A 21,138-nucleotide genomic window follows, 5' to 3' on the forward strand; every position below is an offset into this window, starting at 1 on the left:
ATTATGAAACCATTAATCTTTGTAACCCCAGTTGTTTTATCATTTACAGCTCTACATTGCTACTTTTGGTAGTTCAATCATACTTCCATCATTAGATCTAACTTGACAATCTAAGCAGAAAGATAATATGAAACATTATTTGGATGACCTGCTCTACATGGGAAATTCTTATTGTAAAAACAGATTATATAACATGCATTGTATTAATAGTTGCCTTGTTTACAACAATGCATCCAGACAGGCAGACAGGCAGGCAGGCGGGCAGGCAGACAGACAGACAGATAGCCAGCCACCATGACGAGATAACACGTTTAGTGCTTGCACAGAGAGGAAACTGCAGAGACGGTGGGAAAATGAATAATCCTAAGAGATAAAAACTATGCTGCAATGATTTGACGAATTTCCGGTGGTGTGACAACTGTGGGCAGAGGCCTGTAAAATCTATCATGCATTGACAGTATTATATATGAGATCAATAGATGAGGTAGTCAGTTGTCAAACCAATCTAAAAATACAAAACAATGCTTTGTCTCAATGAAAGCATGCATTGCCAGGAAAATGGGCTTAAGGCATAAATCCTGGTTTTCAGTGTTTGCCAAAAAGCTAAGTCATTTTATGTCTACCTTCCTGTCCAATAAATTGCAATATCTAGAAAAGTGAACTACTTTGTGAACTGCTTGAAAACCAATTTATTCTAGTTTATAAAATGCTTTTTTATGCATTTTTTTTGCATGCCACAACATTTCAGGATTTTAAGTGCCTAAATTTTGGAAACGCTGCTTGATTGGTTTTAGTTTCAATACTTCTGGGCTTGAATTGTAGCCTGGATGGGCGAAAAAAAAAGAAATTAAAATTATTAAAACAAGACTGCCATAGACACCCACAGTCAGTCCCAGACTGGGTCTGATCAGCCTCAAATACCACTGCTGAATTCAAAATCTTATCTAGCAGCTGCTGTGTAGCTCAATTTTGCATTTTCACATTACAGCTGCATTTGTTGTTCAAAATGTCTGCGAACAGTGTGTCAATGTTGGGTCGAACGTAGCTCACTGCAGTGCAATACTAATTGAATGAATGCAGGAGTGTGGTATAATAATATTTTTTTTTTTACATAAACGCATGCCATAAAAATCCTTTTTCTAAAGAACAGAGAGAAATATGTGCCGTAGGGCCAAATAGTTTGAAATTGAAAAACATGACTTTACTTTTTCTAAATTACAATTTTTCATACAATTTCATACATATTAGAGATAAATTAACATTACTTGAGTTATCTAATAATCCTAATCCTGAAAAAATTAAACCAAATGCATGTTACGAAACATCTTCCGAACATAAAAATACCTTATAGTCAGTCATTCTGCACTGACAGAACAATGATATGACAAGAAGTAACAAACTACAATGAATGGACCATATTTGTGTACATTATTCACAGGCCTTCCCCCCCCCCCCCCTCCCCATTTTGACTAATCAAACCAGGTAAAGCATGGATGTTACTTTCCATTAATTATATTTCTGTCTCCTTATGCAATGAGAAATCGAGGCAGCTACATGGAATTTGTGCGAGTGAGAAATATTAAAAAGGCTATTCAAAAGGACTGCCTGGATACTCTGTACAGCTTCCTTGCAGTGGTGTGTGTGTGTGTGTGTAGACACATGCATGAATTGACACAGACCCCCGTGCTTCAGTTACCCCTGCTGCAAATATTTAAAAATAAATAAATTAAATAAATTGCCGACTGCGAGTATTGATCATGCTGTGACAGTATTCCAGATAGGGACTGCATGGCGACAAGAACGGGGACATTAACAAGATAACACTGGAACTAGAATCGAAACATCATAAGTGCACATATGCATTATTCCCACAATTATAGGACTTCTCCAAATGCTTAATTGACCAGTTCAACCAGTTGATTCAAAAGCTAGAATCATTATCTTTGCGTTACAGGAAGCCTCGCCTAGACAGTACTCATCAGCAACTTCCTCTGGGGTTATATCCTGCTTCATCTCAAGCTTGAATTGAGGAAAGTGTATTCCCTGGAAGTATTGTAAGTCCTGTAAAATACATTAGAATAAGGTGCTGAGTAAGCCAGTTTAATCTTTAATGTGTAGATGTTTAAATCAGCAAAGCTTTGTGTTAAAAAGTTGTTTTTTCTGCACAATGAGAGACATTTCAAACCATACAGACTGAAATGAAGAACACCCAGAAAGTCTTTTCATCCTTATGTTGCCATTAGAAAATAAGGAAGAACTTTCAAAGGATATAATAAGAGCCCTTATATTCCTTGTGGGCATAAAAAAATGACTGTTCTGATAATGACCTGTTAACTGCAGCAGCAAAATGAGATTTTACCATCAGTATGAGAGAACCAAGTGCAACAGAATTGCATGTCCATCTTCTGTGACCTGTTTCAGAAACAAATGCCTATCTTACAAATAACAATGCTCGCTGTGTGGCCTTTTTCCTGGTCCACAGCCACTCATAAGCATCCACACAATCTCATGCATGTGAGCACACCCAACCAAGAGATAAGGATGATTGTAAATAATTGTATTCTGTTGTGCGTTGATTGAGAATCAGACTTGGCACATAGATGCAATAATACACTGCATTGATTTCCACAAGCTGGTGGATGAAGGTGTGCAGAGCTTTAACAGGCAGACATGAAGAGGCAAGTGGAAGGCAAGACAGACCGGCTATAATGAGGATTGATTGTGCGTCTGGAAGCAGAGGTGGCTCTCTGGGCTCAAATCCACAGCCTAGCAAGACCTGCTCTATTCTCTTCTGCTGTGGCAGGCCATAATTAAAAAGAAAGCAGGGACAGATATGGGAGACAACTGAGTAGGAAGAGGAGGAGGCAGAAAGGAAGATGGGAGAAAAAAATTGAAGAAACGAAGAAGAGAGTAGGGGGGAGTTGATGGAGAAAGTGAACATGATGAAGAGGAGACAAAGGGAAGAGAGGAAGGCAGAGTAGGAGTGAGGGATGCCTAGTGTGTTTGTTCTCTAGCGCTGCACCCAGCTTAATGAGATTAGCCTGGCAGGGAAAAAATGCCACACTGGGGAATTCAGGTCACATGAAAATAGGCTAGCTAGACGTCTGCCTGGCCCTGTGTGTATGTTTGTCAAGTGGATAAGATTAAGAGGTCCATGGTCTACTTGAAACCCAGACAGGATTTAAATATCTTGGCTCCTCCTTTTCTTCCACTTCCCCGACTGTTCTTTACACTTGTTTTCCCCAAAAATGCATCTGCTAGACAACCAGAAAACACCTGACATGTGTTTGTATGACTGCATGAAAACATTAGAGCCTTTTCTGTTTTCCCCTCTCATTCATCCTCATTCTCTACCCCTACCTCATTTTTTCCTACCTTCCCCTCTGCTTTTCTACTCCTACTCCAGTCATGTGCTATTTTCCAGCCTCCTGCATTGTCATTTAGTCACAACCACTCATGCTGCTGTTTAATGTCCTCTCTCCACCCAAGAAAACATAGGCCTCAGACATGAGCTGTATCATTAGTCTCAATGATCCTGCTCCATTTTACTTGTTTCATCATTTACTCGAACCATGAAGAAAGGCTATGAGCGTGTATATACAACTGTGTGAGTGTTTGTAAGCTTTTCCATATGCCTAATTATGCTGCTAATTCTTTAGCATGCTGAGCAAAAATGTGTTATGTCTGCAGGTATATTTGACCTTTGCTCATCTGTCTGACAAGGAAAATTACAGAGTTTGCAGATTCAATCTTTGACTGAGAAGGAGAGCACCGACATTGAATCTGCGTGTGCTTGTCTGAGTGAGTGTGTCTAGCCATCCTATCATACTGAAGCATGTTTTTATGCAAGTGTTTGTGTGTGTGCGGACAGGGTGTTTAGAGACACAGACATGTAAATCCCTGTAAAGTAGGAGCTGGCATCATTAAACCAATAGCTTAGTGATTCCCTGGCTGGCCCCACTGCTCACTGCAGGCTGTTGCAGGGCAGACAAACCAGACCTATTAAGACAAGGGTATGAAGATAAACACAGACAGATACACAAAGAGACAAACAGAAAGACCAAAAGGCCACACCTAACCATGTCATCATGGGTAAAGGGAAAAAACCAAACAAAAAAAAACAAACAAACAAACAAACAGAAAACATAGAGAAGATAAATATTGAGCAGTATTGTCTTGTGAAATGTAACAAAGAAAAGTGTTAATTTAAAAACATAAGAAAAAAAGAGGAAAACACATGAGGAGAAAAAAAAAAAAAAAAAAAAAAAAAAAAAAACAGCATGTGGACAGACAGCGAGAGGGCCAGACTGGCTGAGTAGCAGCAGCCTGTCCTGTCTTTTGGGAGTTTTTTTTAACTAGGTCATTGTCTGACCTGCATTATGGTACCACAGCCATGTCATAATCACACCATTTTGTAGAGCAATGTGGCCAGATCAGTCTCTTATTACCCCACAGCCTTACATATGTGTAAAGCATCGTTTGTTGCGAGGCAAAAGACAGCATTTGCCCCCACAGAACAATAGCATCACCAATCAACACAGTCTGCCAGTGTGGATTTTGGTTAGAAAAATCACTGCATCACCGTCTGTCTAGAGGGGAAGTCTAAAATATCTGCAGACAGACACCTTTTTATTAGTTTAAATAAGCACTCTACTCGACTCTGCTCTCAGATCTGGCTGGGACTAATAGCAGGAGGCAAGGAAGCAAAATAGCAGTGATGTTGGTGAGTGATAATGATAAAAAAAGATGATGGCAACAGCACAAAAAGCACTCTGGTGGATAGGTGGACAGTACTAATTGATCTGCTGCGAGCTGTGCTATGTTTTGCTTTGCCTCAATCAGGAAAAGACCGCAGCACAGCAGGGCTTCCCCAATTACCATTTGGAAGCAGACAATCATTTGGACCCCAGAGCACCTGCTGCCTGTAGGGCTGGCACTCCTACTGCCTGAGATTAAACATAGGAAGAGACAGCAGGGAGAGAGTAAGGGTTTGATAGATATAGAGAAAGATGATGTAACAAGTGAACTAACAAGGCCTGACACCATCTTCACAGAGCAGGTTGGGGGAAAAATTTGGGGAGATGTGAGACTAAAAAAGCCGGGTCAGCGCTCTCAGTATGACACCAACTTAATGAGAAGAGGGCAAGTGGACGAAGTTGAGACCGATACGATGATATAATGAGCAAAATAAAAAGTTCTCAAAGTGCAAGAGGCTAGTTATTATTTCCAAAGCTCAACTACAGTATGAACCATTCTAGAAAGTGTTAACTATTAAAAACACTATTCTACTATTTCACTGTATGTATTTCACTACTATTTCAAACTCAAGTTATGTTTAATGAGTGTAGGTAAAAATAATGGTATTAAACCGCATTTAAAAAGACTTTCTATTATTCCTTTAGTTAAAGATTAAACTAACACACTTTTATGAAAAAAGAAAAAAGAAAAGGCAAGTGAGCTGTGCTAAAAGTGGTGTGCTACTTTGGATGCCAGTAAGATGACAAAAGGCATTTCAGGAAATCCGGTTCGAGTTGCAGATTACTGAGTTTCTAGGTCTATTAGGCACCAGAACCACAACAATGTATTTTGCTATTCTGAAAAGTTCTCACGGTCGCCGGGTAGTCAATGTGGCAATCAGAGGTAAACAGTAGAAAGATGTTTTGAAATAACATACCACCAATGTACTCCTTTGCACATTTGACTGGCCAAGATGAAATAACAGTGTGTAGAATGCACACATCAACAAAGCCCTCACCAAGAGGCTCCTACATTGACATTGCAGTGCTTCCATGGTTTGTTCTCATTCAAATAATGGGGAAGTTTCATTTTGTAATGCTAATATGATGTTTAGAAAGGGCAAGGTTTATTTCATGTCTACAATGATAATAAAAATAACAATGACAATAGTAATTTGACAGTTTTTAAGTGCTTTGATAATGTTGTTGATAATCCTCATGTCATACTGCTCGGCTGTGGACAATGAACCAGAACCTCAACTGTAGCAAATACATCAAAGACACAGAATAGGATGAAATAAAGGTGAAATATATAGGTGCCCTTTAAATTAATAATTTTTCTCTCCGTCTCTGCCCTTTGGGTATTTTCACATGAAATGACAGAAACCCCATGAGCCAAGTAATACATGATTTCAGGGAATGCAGTATGATAATTTATATCAGTCTTGTGTGAGGACTGGCTCTACATCAAACAACCATATGAAAAGCGATAGGATAATTTATACTCCAATCAATCAATTCCTACTTTCCAGGCAAACCGGGTATGAAGGGATCATATTGGCACATGATGTTAGCCCAGCGTCTCTCTGCACCATGGAATTAGGTGAAATGAACATGGACGGAAGTCAGCCCAAGTAATAATAGTAAAAAGTATAAGTTGAAAATACGTGAGATTGTGATTTGTGATTGAGCCGTGTGGATGCTACACTGAATGTAGACATATTGAAGTCATTTCACATGAAATATGCAGAAGGGAGAAAGATCACTCGAGAAGGAATGGAAAGGAGACTGGAAGGGAGCAACACTATTTAAAGATACAAAAACACATTTTGCCATAATTCCAGGAGGAACCACAGGCATATTTTCATTACTTTCACACCACTGGTGTTGAAAACATATCATTTTTAGAAATAAATGCTTTATCCCATGTAGAAGTGGCTATAGCCTCTGTGATACTGATATGGACATTTCTGAATTTTAAAATGGTGTATACGAACTAAGACAATTTACAGGTGGAAAAATGTATCTAGCTGTTAACTAAAAACAGTTTCTATATATTAAACCTTATTCAGCATTCATGCACAACAAAACACATATCGATATAGTTCATATCTGGGCTTGTCCATTTATTGGTCTAGTTCTACATGTGACCTTGAAAACTAAAAGAATTTATTAGTTATATGCAAGTTATCATCTGACAATGTAAAACATACACAAGGTTGTGCAAAGTTGCAGCCAAGTCAATCAAAAGTATTAGATGCAGAAAAAGTAATCTGTGTATGCCACATGATTAAAACTGAAAACATGGTTTTCAGTGTTTTCTTACATATTTGTCAGAGATTTTACAGCAGTCAACTCCAAAAGCACGGTTTCTTGTCATCTATGACCTGTAGTAGTAATAATGCAAAAGTGGATTTTACAAAACAATTTTGTTGTGTAATAACAAAGTGGTTAATTATTGGAAGTCCAGATAATAAACAGAGGCATAATGTTTATTATCTGTTGGTATATCCTCAGGCTCTGCTTTTCCCCTAAAAAAGAGGAATGGTGCTACAATGTTAATGCATGTGTCTACTCTGGCTATTAAAAAGAGATCACAGATTGTGACTCAACCAGTGCATAAACACATAGACAGGGTGGTCCAACATGCTTCTGGCTCTGTGTGTGTGTGTATGTACTTGTAGTCTCTTCTCAGAAATGTGCAACAGTAAACAGACGAAGAGCCAGAGAAGTAACATTACCACTGCCACTGACTGGGAGCATAAACAGTGACACACAACGCAAAGCAATGTTACACTACACAAACTTCCTTTCTTGTTATGTTTGTTAGTGTGTATGGGCACATACTGCATGTCAGTGAACATATCTCAAAGGGCAAGGGGGAAAAAAAAAACATCTGCAATCAAAGGTGCATAGGCTGCAGAGAGCAACTGTTAGGCCCCCTGAGAGCTGCCCTGCTTAGACTGGGAGCCTCTGGCAGTCCCCTGGGGGCTGAGGGGGCCCTAACCCTTTACTCTTTCTTCCCTGACACTAACCAGATACAGCAGCACAAACACATTCGGGGATTGGATACAGGGGTGGGTGGGTGGGGGGGCATATGAGAGAAAGAGGGAGAGAGACAGAGACTAAGAGGCAGGCGAAAAGCAAGAAAGCAGAATGGACCCAGCTTTAAGGCACAGCTTAGAGCCTTGGACGACAGTTTTTCATATCCTCCTCTCAGTCCCTCTCTTGTAAAGAGAGCAATTACATGTCCAGGACTATCCCACATTAAACAAACATTGGTTCTTTCTCCAGAGCCAGACTCAGCCAAATTACATTGTTTCCAGATGCCCGTCACAAAAACACGCTTACACCCACCCTCCCTCCAAATCCTCTTCATCTCCTCTCCTCCTGCCTGCTTCTCCTCTTTCTATTGTTCCTATTTTCTCCTGGCATTTGGCTCCTCTTTATCTCTTCCCATAGCTCGCTAAACTTCCTCACTTCCCAAGTTAAGTTGAGGGTTTGTGAATAACACCAGAGGAGACTGTTTTCAAGTTTACTGCCAAATTTGCAACAGGAGGAAGAGAGTAAAGCCACATATGGAGGAAACAAAATACAGATGAGACAGCAGTCATCTCTAACACCAATGACAAACCAATGACAAGCCAGTGTTTTGGGCCATTATAACGGGCCAGTTAAGAAATTCTATGCATGAGGTTGAGTTTAGGATTAATACCAATGGCAGGGAAGGTAGGGGGGAAAAAAAAAAAAAAAAAAAGAAAAAAAAAAAAGGTTGGTCAGCTAATGTTCAGCTTGTAGAAAAAGTTTGGAACTATTAACTTCTGTATTGAGTAAAGGTTCTTTGTCCTTTGCAGTTGTATTAAATATTTAACTAGCTGTTTATTTTCCATCTACAGTTTTACTGCACTGTAATGAACACATGAGACTGATATTTGCTTAAAAATTTGTCTATATGGAAAGACAACTTTAAGCACTCATCTCATAGTTACATATATTCAGCATTATTATCCAATGACAGCCTTAAGAAGAGGTCAATATAACATGGTATGTTATTTCTGAACTGTGAACAATTGATTTAGTGATTTCTTAATCATGAAAGTAATTGTTGGTAATACTAACCAAAACTTCATTTAAAATACAGTCCTTACTCTACACTTCAATGAAAAACAAAAAAACAAAAACAAAAATCCCCACACACCTGGACAAAGTCTTAAGTTGTGCTCGTAGCTTGATGAGGTTGCGCTGAGGGTCAGTGATTTGAGCTAAACACTCATTCCAAGTCCTAATATGCTCAGAAGGACACTGCCAACATTTTTAGTTATATGTTCCCCAGGTTCACCATTTGCCAATCAGCACTCAGTACAAAGTATAGTTGAGGCTGATAGGAATGTCATTAAATTGCAAATGTTTGGGAAATAAGCAACATATTACATTTCATCCTGAAATGAACAGGAATGCATGTTTCAGTTTTCAAGGCAATCGAGTTCTGGCTGAAAGGCTGCCTTCCCCCTGAATGGCATAACACAAAAAGGCCTTATCTAAAACCCAAAAAAACCAGTAGTGAGAGCAAGACGTTTGGTACTAGGCTACTGACAAAAACTGATTGTGTACACGCTTAAAGCTCAGCTTCTGTTCACCATTTAACCCTAGAACACTAATAGCGGGTGATTTTCACCCACGCAATTGTGGTCACATGATTTTCATTGTGTTGCTACTGTCTGACATTTTCTCCCAACGTTAGTGATGGTGTTGCTTATTGTGACATTAGTGTTCTAGAGTTAATTAAACTTATTTTATATCTTGATGGGATAGATGTGCATCTATGTTCAGATGGCAAACTATACAGTATGTTTTTTTTTTTAATAAAACAAAAATGTGACTTCTAGCTGTGGACAGTAGAAACAGGAAGATTTGTAGACATGGGAACCAATGTCACATTAACTTAGTATAGTCTAAGCTCAAGGATAACTATCAAAAATACTCTGTCTTAAAAGTCTATGACCCAGACGAGATGTCAGACGCTATTCAAGGAAAAAACCGTTAATATGTAGAATACTTGTACTGGAAATCTGCCTTTTGCCCTTGAGGAACAAAACAAGCTCTTAAAAACAGAGGGGGCGCTGTTGTATAGGTTCCCTTACACTTTGAACTCTTGTTGCATGTGTTTTATTATTTTTATCATTACCATTAAATACACTCTGTTCTTATTGGAACAGCTGGCAATACTGAAATCTTTAACAGTGAAGATTTAATCCTGGAAATTCATTGCTATTTTTCTTTTCAGCCATATATGTAGTGTGCTTTTGTGCATAAATGTGTAAATAAAATGGAGCATTAATGTAAGCCCTGAAGGTCTGCAACATCAAAATAAAGATGGATAATTGCATTATATATGTTTTTATGAATGTGTGCGTTTTATCTGTGTGCATATACGTCTGTTTGTAGGGCCTCATCAGACAGTTGCTGCATGGTTGAAGGAGCACTCAAATACACTTTCGTTTCCCCAACACCTAGGGGCATTTGTGGGGACCTCCTAATACATTTTCAACCCCCAAACACATCCACACACATACACACAAATATGTTTACACACAAACAGTTAAGTCAGACCATGAAAATCTAATGAGACAGCCAGACTGAGACACAGACAGACAAACCCGAGGGCAGAGGTGCCTTAACAGAAATAGAAACAATTATACAGTCAATAGTTGAACAAGGATTCCACTGTTCAGGTGTTACTAATATACACATTTGGGTGATTGCATTGGGGCTATATCATCATTAAGGCATTGGTTTAGGCTCCAGCACCTAGATAATACTGTGGTGCTGCAGAGAAAGATTTCAATTTCAGATTAAATAAAGACAAATTACAGTATTACTTTGGTACCACTGTGAATTTACTGGTTTCAAATTCAATACGATACTTAACAGTTTCATCAAATATTATTCAACAGGAGGAAACTATTTCAACGCAAATTAAATGTTCAGGATACGGACAGGTATGTAATGAGAAAAAGACAAAGGGCTGGTGTAGACACAACTGCAGACTGGCACTTTACACTGGGCCTGTGGCAAGTGGCCTTAAATTTGATGCATTTCGGCATCAAATTAGATACCAGCTCTTCAGATGAGCCCTGAACCGGTTGGCATGATTGGCCCTACCAGCAAAATGTGAAATTGTGTATTTTTCAGCAGACAAAGAGGGACATGAAAAATTATGGAAGGAATGAAATTAAACAAAGTAGTGACAACGGCTTACGAATTTTATGGCTAACTTAAAATTTACTTAAAATTTGCTGCTGACAGTTAAAAAATTATGACATTTTAATTGCTTGGTTAGTGTGGGTTAGAAGTCCTTCGATCACTAATCAGATGACTTAAAAAAAATGTTAACGGGATGATGAATCATTTTTGCATGCCCTGCATATTGAATACAAAGTCGTGTCCAGGAAATGACAGCTTAGCTTTGTTTAAAGACTGATAACAGGCTGCAGGATTAATTAACATTTCATGTGTCTTATATACGTTTATTTGTATAAAAATCTGAAAAGTCAAATTTTAAGTTTTACAAGGCACTATTTGTCAGACAATTTCATTGTGGGATGAAATAACTTTCTACAAAAAAGCCAACTTTCCCAAATTGCAAACTGATTTAATCTCACACCCAGACTGTCACAAATGCCCATGTCATATACTGTAGACACACACAAACAGTAAGAGAGCATGTGTGTTACTCACATAGTCGGGCAAGGCTGTGTTGTCTCCCTGCCTGCCTCGCAGACTCTGTGTTGCCTGCTCCAAAACTTTGTTGTGCTTTTTGGAAAGCAAAGCAAATAAACTGCAGGAGAGACACAGTAAGAGAGAACAGAGAGAGAAGTGTGAGAACAGTAATGACAGATGAATGATGTACTTCTATAAAGACCAAATAACCCAGAACCTAAATACACAGTTCTCATACTGTACATGATGGCCAGTGTTTAATGTGTTGTAAACACACAACTGTGACTTATGAGTGAACTTAACCGAAGAGTTACTCTTCCATTTAAGACTGATTATTATTCCAGTATGTTTTACTTTCTGAATGAGGCCTTTAAAATAACAAATATTTGTGAATCTCAGAATATTGAAATAATCAAGAAACTGGCAAGGCATCGTTCTAGAAATGATGTGTAAAAATACTAAAAACATGCTTAAACCATAATTTACCTTTATCTGGACTTCTATTTGATTAGACAGCTGACAGCTTTAGTTACTTTTGAGCATTTCAAGTATTTGCACCTATATTTGTTTTTACCATCTGTATGTGACAGTGTGCTATCTGATGCATCAGTTGAACTACTTGCTTTATCATTATTCTGTGTTTGCGTGTGTACAGCTGCTTAGATGGGACTGCATGATTGCATGTGATGGCAGGACACAAACAAACATCAACAGTCACATAGTCTGCTTGGGTGACCTTAGGGAGTAGCAAGGGTCAATGTGCATATACAGTCACGACGATTACCGTCAGCTGAATCACTCAAACATGTTATCGCAAGAAAAAAAAGGAGAAACCAAATTTTTAAAGATTTGTTTTGATCAGCACCTTCACAATTAAAAACTACAAATAGTTTTCAACTGTAAAAAAGTCTTGACCCCGATTGCTGTAATATATTGGCTGACAAAAAGTGGAAACATCTGGTAAATGTTATTAAAATAATTAGTGACCTTCTGCTTTAATTACAACTTTTAATACTCTTTCTTGGCTCCCCCAAGGGTGCTCCATCTTTAATTTGTGTGTTAATCAAGTTACAAAATAATTTGGAATGATTTAAATTCAATAACAACCAAGGGCAGGATTACTTCAGGAAAACAGATCTCCCTTAGAGCAACACCTGTCCATCTGTCAGCACTGGAAACACACACATCTCTCAGCATTCTTGATCTAGGCTAATTGGCCAAATGATGGCTGAAGTGAGGTATCTGAGCGGCCATGTGGAGGTCTACTTGTTCAATATGTTGAGGGAGCTGTAAGCCATGTCTACTGAACAGGGCCCGTTGTTAAGTAGACCTCATGCATTTTTTCCATTTCAAACAAGAGACCACTGTTGAAGTTCTACCTGTGAACCTTGCCCACAATATTACACTTTGAGTATGCACTTTGTCACATCCCTCATTGATGCGGAGGCAGTGACGGACGGACACGGACAGGGACGACAAAGAGGGACTTCCAATCTGGTGGCCTAATCCTAAAATCAGTAATAGTGCTGAGAGATAATGACAGACATGGCCTACCAAAACACAAGTTCTTTATGTCTACAGGTTCAAATATATGCTTTTTAAATTATTGTCTGGACACCCACAGTTTATGGTCATACTTTGGTTCTTCAAAATTTGTCTCTAGGGATTGTATGCATAGCATCACTAACTTTTTTGGGCAGATTAACAGATAAAAATAATTATTAGTCAGTCTTACCATGAATTAAATAGACTATGCCTGTTGAGATGGTGGAATTAGTGAATTAAGGGAGAGATATAATAAATAGTAATTGATCTAAAAGCTATAAATATAAATAAGAAGGATAATAACGTTTGTGGGCAGTACTAGAGGGGAATCTACCTACTGCTCCCTGTAAATAAACAGCCGTGATTATAAAAGTCAACTGAGGAGCAGAGTTCAGCAGTGTCTGGCCAAGATGTGGAAATTCCTGGCAGGAAATTTCCTTTTATCTAGCAGCCAGCCAACCGGTTTAGCCCAGCCCAGGCCATCATAGTCATCATCATTATCATTATCATCAGACATGGACTCAGTTGCTCTGCATCACTACAGGATGGATGTGCACGTTCACAGACAATGTTCCTCTGTTGACCAAAACACCAGAGAGTCACAGATATGAGGAGGGAGACAGGCAGGGAGGTAAACGGATCCCTGAGTGTGTGTGAATGTGTGCACAACTTTGGAGAAGGAAGTATTTCTTCCCGTGTGCCTGGAGTTAACAAACAGGCATGAATGACTTGATATGTCTGTGTATATGTACGTGTGTATGGTTTGGACCTTGTCCTCTGAAGTCTTCCATCTCCCTGTAGGCCAAACTGTTTCCCTCAATTCTCTCAGGTTACATAATGGGTTTTTTTTTTTTTTCTTCACAGGCACAACACTCTGTCAATATTTCATTTCTTAGTCATTTCTTCTGCTGCAGCCTTTGTCAAGTTACTATAGTGATAAATATTTTCGACCGATTCACCATCAATCATTAAAATGAATGAGCATATTTGTGTGACTTTCCATTTCATATCTTTGCATATCTCACATGGATGCTTTTATTAAAATCTGAACTGCCTTTATTCACATCCATCCTCTGAGGAAACTCGGACTGCTTTAATGGTGAGGAACCTTCTCTGTTTTAACAAGGGATTAAACAGTGCATTGCAAGACAGTTTAAAAAAAAAAAAAAATATCGATACCTCAATGCCCTTTTACAAAGCAGAGGACGTAGTCTACTTTTTGAATTTACTTGTCTGACATCTTACGCCACTGTCAGTTACTGGTAGAGGTGGAACGAGAAACATGGCGGCAGTCAGAAGTGCTCATACCAGTTTCAAATCGGAGATTGTGGCAGTATTTTCTCTTTAATTTATTAATGATTAGAAAATATATTTTTTAGTTTTTATACATTTAAATGTAAAGGTTCTTTTATATTTTTATTTCCCCTCTCTGGAATGTATATTTATTTTGTTCTACTTAAACTTTCAGCCAGAGATGAAGCATATTCAGCATGGTGAAGAGTCAGTTGGGACTGTGAGCAAACATAAATTCCTCTGCTGTCAGACTTTTTTCCATGCCATTCATAAAGTGGTGCCTATTACATTTATATCGCTGAGTGAATTAAAATCATGCCTGGAACAGTTGCAAATCAATGATAAGGACTGTTTTATGATGATGCATTCATTTGTAAAGCTTTTCATTCTCTGGATTAACTAAAGACACATTCCCCTCTGTCTCTTTTCCATCTATAGATATTACATCACAATGTACATGCCTAATATCCCCATACTCATTTACACAGAAATTTATGTATAGTTGGGATATTTAAAATGCTGAAACCCCTCCCAAAAGCAAACCTAGATTCTTATTAAAACTGCCAAAAGTAACATATCTCAATCTAAGAATGTAATCATTGACAAGCTTGTCCATTTCTCTCTGGTATTTGACTTTATTTTCATTTTAGGCTCCTTTCTATTAAAATAAGATGGGACCTAGAACAGGCTGAAAAAGAAATTAATGGATAGAAGAAGTGTAGGTAAGAGTTAACATGTCATGCTTTTTTTTTTTTAATCTCACCTGATAATTCGCTGGGCAGCATATTGGTGCAGACAGCGAAACTGGGCTGACATATTGGCAAGTGCAGCCAGACAGTTGGTGTGGAGATATTTATCCTGAGGAAGACGTACGCAATACACACAATTATGTTATTGTTAAATTGCATCTTAATTTCCATTTCATTCTTCACAGCTCCATCGTGACAAGGGCCACGTGTGAGTATCACTTACTGATGTAATACATTATTATTTGGACCAAAAAATGAGTTTACAGATTGATGGATTTCTGATTGGACCTTATGTTTGCAAGTGTGAGAAAGTGTGAGAATGAGTGCTCATCTTACCCTTGTCCGGGTCATGTTGAACTGAATGGTGCGGATGACAACCAAGATGAGCAAACTCCCGAGTGAGATCTCTGTCAATGACCTCTCTGTGTACCACGTGACATTCTTCAATACCTTAAACAAAAGGGGGACGGACACAGGAAATGAGATGTAAACAAGAATGGGCAAAAAGTACTAAAATCCCAAAAAGTGCAGGTGGTTGAAGGTTTCACTGGTTATTGCTGCAAAATGGCCAGAATGTGTTTAACTGAATCTACCTACCACTTCATGGATGGAGCGATTGAAGGCATCGTCCTCCGTGAGAATGAGGAGAATTATGAGGGCCATGTAGACATGATGAGAATTTCTTTCCTCTACATGGTAAAGGATCTCAAGGATAGGCAAAACCTGAGGCAAAGAGGGGCAGGAAGGAGGAGGAAGAGTTGGGCATATGGCTCAGAAATGACACTCATTAAACTTGTTCCGACCACATACGACAAATGAACCTCTTGTTCCATATTTCTACCTTTAGTACCTCTCACTGTGGAGTCAAGGTCTATGGATTTTCTGGCAATGTGAGCAAAAGAATAATAAAAAAAAGCAAGCGTGGATAACTAACTACAGTGAATGAATATGTAAGCATCTGATGCCACTGAAGAACTAAAATCTATTCCACATGCCATTGGGTGAACAATCAAAATGTATAAACACAATATTAAAATGTATAAAATACAATTATTGTTATTACTATATTAAGACTAGCATCCATACTAAAATCGCATCAAGTAAATAATAAAAATAAGAACTAATGCACATATTAATTTAGAAGTCAATCATAGATAGCTACTAATCTGGAAAGAGATTTAAGCAGAACAGACAGGAAAATGAGATCAGCTAACAATTGAGTGCAAAAGGATTACATTTTCAGACTCATACTAAGATAGTGAAAGCAGTTAGTTGCTAACATAGTGAGCAATGAGCACCCACAGTGTTAGCTCATTACGCTGTCGTGCAGCAATGCTTTATTGTTCAGCGGAGAAAGTGGCTAGACTCATTAGTAGCCCCCCTCTACCCCCAAGCTCAAGCTAGATGTCCTAATGATGGTATTTTATCAAAGCAGCCGGAAATAGTGATAAACAAAGAAAGGTCATGCTGATATCAAAAGTAAAGAAATATAATAGAAGTACAATTTCAAAACATGATGGTAAATTAAGGGAATTGTGTGCACATTCAGAAATTTGTGGTTTCTAGTGCAATTCATTTAGATCCGGTGGACTCTTTTTTTTATTTTTTTTTTAAACCGGCTACAAAGGCTAAATAGATACCAATGGATGGGAACATGGTATCACAATTCTGGACACCACTGTATACTTGCTATCCAATAACACCAAATTATTTTTGTATGGACTGTGTGAAGGAGGCTCATTTGTGACTGTATACCAATTTTATACAGCATGTGATGCCATCTGACGTGCTGAGCTACAGATTGATTTTCATTCAATAAATACCTCAGTACATTCATTCGGCTGTAAGGAATAACTGGCAGAGTCCCACATGGACAGAATAGCACCAGCTGCCACTGCATACATCCTCGCTATTTACTGAGCCATGGTGTTGGCCCTAGATGAAAAGATTTCGTGGCCATATTCATGTGTGAAAAGGAAGAGCTGCATAATGTGCTTTGTTGGGGATTCAAATCACACTTTAACTAGTATTTCTTTTATTTTTCTTTTTTTAAGAAAAATAATTGGATTTTGGAAAAAAAAAAAAAAAAAAAAAGCTTGGATCTGAGCAACACAAAATTCAAAACAGTGTCATCATTGACGTCCTACCCACCAGATTGTCCATGTCTGTTCTGGAGAGAATGTATGTCCTCATGTTTGGATTCTGGTGAAGCAGAGTGTACAGTAGCAGTGTGGCCTGGTCAGAGCGCTGCTGCTCACACAGCGCTGTGTATAGACTGTTGAAATTAATCTGGAAAGTGTGAGGTTGCTCCATCAGCAGCGCAGATGTGTCTGTATGGGCAGATGTAAACATTATTAGGATTGTTTTAACAATACTTTATTGCCCTCTGGTAAATTTCATAGACAGTATATGAAACCTGTCTACTGTAAATGCATTTACCTTGAGTGTTTCTGAAACAAGTAATGGCCTGGCGATAAGCATTGGGCCAACCAGGCCCATCTGTCAGATTGGCTAAGACCAGCAGTAACAGAAGGCTCTGATTAGACAAAGGTAATGGGTTGGGTTCCTGGTCTATTCCTGCTTTGATGCCAGCTCCACCTAAGGTGAAGACGCTCCAGAGCCCACCTGAAAATTGGAAAGACAGGCAGGTCAACATACACAGATAAAATATGCACTTAAAAACTCCTTTGATCTTTTCCATTATTCATTTATTACTGTGTTTTTATTTTGGACTTTCTTTTGTGTTGAGTTGGGGTGTGCCTTATTTTGGTAAGGAGAAAAAAAATAAAAAATAAAAAATCAAGCAGATATTTGGTTACATAAAGCTTATTTATTTATTTTTTGATTGGTACAGGAAAATAATCCTTTCTAAGATACTATCCCTAGTGTTCCCTTGGTTACCCTTTGGTAGAGTGTTTCCAGGCATGGTCTGAGAATTCACCTGCAGCTCTCCATTTCAGTACAACAATGGAGTAATCTTTCACATCCCAGTTGTGTAGTAGCAGTACTTTGCTAAATCTAATCGTGAGGAGCCAAGAGGTTGTGAATGTCATTTTTATATAAAGCACTAAAATGTATTCTCACATCTTGCAGCTCTTCAATCTTAAAATTGATTTATGCTTCATAGGGAAATGAATGCAAAATAGAATAGTGCAGGCTGATATAATCAGGACCAAAATGCACAATGGAGTCGTGCGTGATGACTTACAACACCTGAAATTTGCGAAAACATAGACGGCACCAGAGAACAAAGAGAGACTGGAAGTACTGGTCAACTAGCAAGTCTTTGTTTTTATTGTTGGTAGATGGGAGAAACGTGAATTTCCTGCTGAGCAACTGGACTACTGGTGCTTTCAGGCACAAACTCCAACGTACACAGATGACAGCCCCTGGCTCCTCCACGTCTAGCCACACAGAGTACATGAACCAAGCGCTAATTGAGAGGCTGTTTTAGGTTCTCACTGATCAAGCCACTGAATTTGAGAAGCCAAGTTGATTTGTTGCCATCTAGTGGCAGAAGCTGGAGAAGAGAAACAATTCCTTGAATATCATAAGTCTCCCTGATCTACCCAACTATGACACACTAAGCATCATCCGTTTATTTTTTGAATGAACCAGAAAAGATTTAAGTAAGGAAAGACACATTAGTTTAAACATAAGAGGGATGACATGCCTCACATAAAAAGACCTTAATAAACTCAAGGAGAAAATGGAAGTTCACATGCCATTGGAAGGAGACAACAAAAGGAACAACTTGTGACTGAGAAAGACCCTGATGAAGAAGTAGTTAAAGCTTTAAAACCATTACGTATGACAGTACAAAGGATTTTCATGTGCATGTTATCCTTTCTCTGCCCTTACACATCCGTTATCTAACTTGTCTAACTCTTAGTAACCTCCATGATTTATATGGTGGTTTGCCTCTAAATTCACTAATGCCTAGTAAAAAGTTACTCCAACACTTAGTCAGTGTAGAAATGTGTATATAATTCCAGTAAAAATAGGGAGGAATTTGTTTATATTTGAGTGAAAGGACATCAACAAACTGACTCCACAATAAAAAGAAAAACCCAAGAGAGAAATTACATCATGAGCACTGGTAACTCTGTCTCCCTTGCTCCAAACATCATACTCTTCTTTCCTCCAACTGGCTAGAGAGTGAAATGAGTGTGTGAGAAAACAAGATCGAGACAGAGAGAGAGAGAGAGAGAGAGAGAGAGAGACAGGGCCAAGTTGTGACGGAGCCCTCTACATCTCATCACTGGCACCACAGTGACTAGCCCAACAGTGTCAGAGAGCCCAGTCTGGCAGCCACATTTCCTGCACTCTCATGTATACACACACAGGCACGCTCTCTCTTGTCTCGCTCTCACACACACATTCACAGAGCTCTGTTTTACCTTAGTGGGTGCTGTTTGTTATCCATCTGGCTCAGTTCCCTCTGCCTGTCTGCCTGCCCACCACATAAACCCAATAATGCTACACTGCTTAGGCTGCTCCGGCCCTGGCCAGCCGCCGAGTGGAAAAAGAGGAGGAGGACATGAAGAGGAGGAAAGGGAAGGGGAAAGTGAGGAAAAGAGAAGGTCACACACGGACACAGTGGCTGGCACGCTGAAATCAGAATCTGGGTTTCAGGGCTCGGGGGCAGTGAAGGCATCCTACTGTGAGACAAGCAACACAACTGCTGCCTCAAAGTCTTACTTTGTTTGACTACGAGTCTGTATCAACAACAGCAGCCTCTGAAGCTTATCTTTTCGTCTGAAAACTCATCTTGACTTACAAGTCTCGACAGTTCTTCTTACAATATATCCAGAAACAAACACATGCAACAGAACACAAGCTTTAGATGCTTAACTCAGCCTTGGCTTTCTGATTGAAAGCTGTGTTGTCCAAATTCAATTGGTCATATATAATGACCATCACTGTCTAAGGCATTACTGCTTGCACTGAGTCAATTCCTATATTCAACCTAAAATATTACACAGGCTTAAAATCTGGCTTTTCTAAATCCACATTTGCCTCTTGACATGTTCTTTACTAGACCCTGACGCTTAAAATTTAATTCACAACACCGGTATTATCAAACATACACAATCTCGAGGGAGGCACTTAAGGATGTCACCATTAGAGACTGCTGGTTGGTGGGACTAGTGCTGCACAACTTCCCTGAAACAATGCTGCTCTATTTCTTTTCAGACTGAACTAAGAGGTTATGTGCATTCTAAATCTCAGCTGAAATAGTTAAAAGCATTTGTGCTTCAATTCCATGCCCTCTGCAACATTCACTTTAACTTATGAATATATAAATGACCTTTGACATACTGTAGAGGAAGTTGAGGTGGGAAATGAATCCAGCTGAGAATATTTGCTTCAGCTCAGACGGAGGTGTGGACGCCTTGTGAACTAATACAGACAGAATGTGCTACTTACGTACTTGCATAACAGAATGAAATATGAAATCAGGGCTTCAGGCCAATCCCTTAGCCAAGTACGCAGATACATACACACAAACACACACAAGTACACCAAACTCATGATGATTATCCAAAAATGCACAAAGGGAAACATGCTGTACAGACAATAAATAAACACACTTTTCTGATAATCTCACAAGAATCAAAACATATGCTCCAAGCACTTTTATCCAAACCCAATCCAAATATCCTCTCACATCAACATATACCGATATCCGAATATTAAAAATATTTGAATGATTCCTTAAGACTGATTCATAAAAAGCTACCCCTAAACTGAATCACCTGTGATTAATACCAAAGTTATAATTGTTTCATATGGAAAGGAGAGGAGAGGGGAGGAGAGGAGAGGAAAGGAGTCTACAAAGTTCTTAGTTACCAGTCTGAGTGATAATCCCCCTGCAGATGCTCACTCAGATTCGCATAGCAGACTGTGTAAAAACAAGACAGGAAGAGACATCCTATCTCCCCAGACATTAAAATGGCGACAGAAATCAAGCAGTGCTTTGCCTTGCCAATGACTGGTATTTGGTTCCGGGGAAAATCCAGCCTGTCTGTGAATGTGTTGACATGAGTAATTTTAAATGCTACTAGATGAGGACCAGTCATTTCTCAACAAAA

At 38.9% G+C, this 21,138-nt stretch overlaps 1 protein-coding gene across 1 annotated transcript in view; it reads right to left on the bottom strand.

Annotated features, from left to right (window-relative positions):
* Positions 1–21,138, bottom strand: part of dym (dymeclin) — a 42,024-nt gene that overhangs the window by 10,764 nt on the left and 10,122 nt on the right. The window contains exons 9-14 of the mRNA XM_029515548.1: positions 17,483–17,668; positions 17,195–17,373; positions 15,641–15,766; positions 15,380–15,493; positions 15,058–15,152; positions 11,475–11,574 (exon numbers count right to left, since the gene is read on the bottom strand). Coding sequence (XP_029371408.1) covers positions 11,475–11,574; positions 15,058–15,152; positions 15,380–15,493; positions 15,641–15,766; positions 17,195–17,373; positions 17,483–17,668 — 800 coding nt within the window. The remainder of the gene's footprint in view (positions 1–11,474; positions 11,575–15,057; positions 15,153–15,379; positions 15,494–15,640; positions 15,767–17,194; positions 17,374–17,482; positions 17,669–21,138) is intronic.

The sequence above is a fragment of the Echeneis naucrates genome, chromosome 12, assembly GCF_900963305.1.
Source record: "Echeneis naucrates chromosome 12, fEcheNa1.1, whole genome shotgun sequence".
NCBI classification, from domain to species: domain Eukaryota; kingdom Metazoa; phylum Chordata; class Actinopteri; order Carangiformes; family Echeneidae; genus Echeneis; species Echeneis naucrates.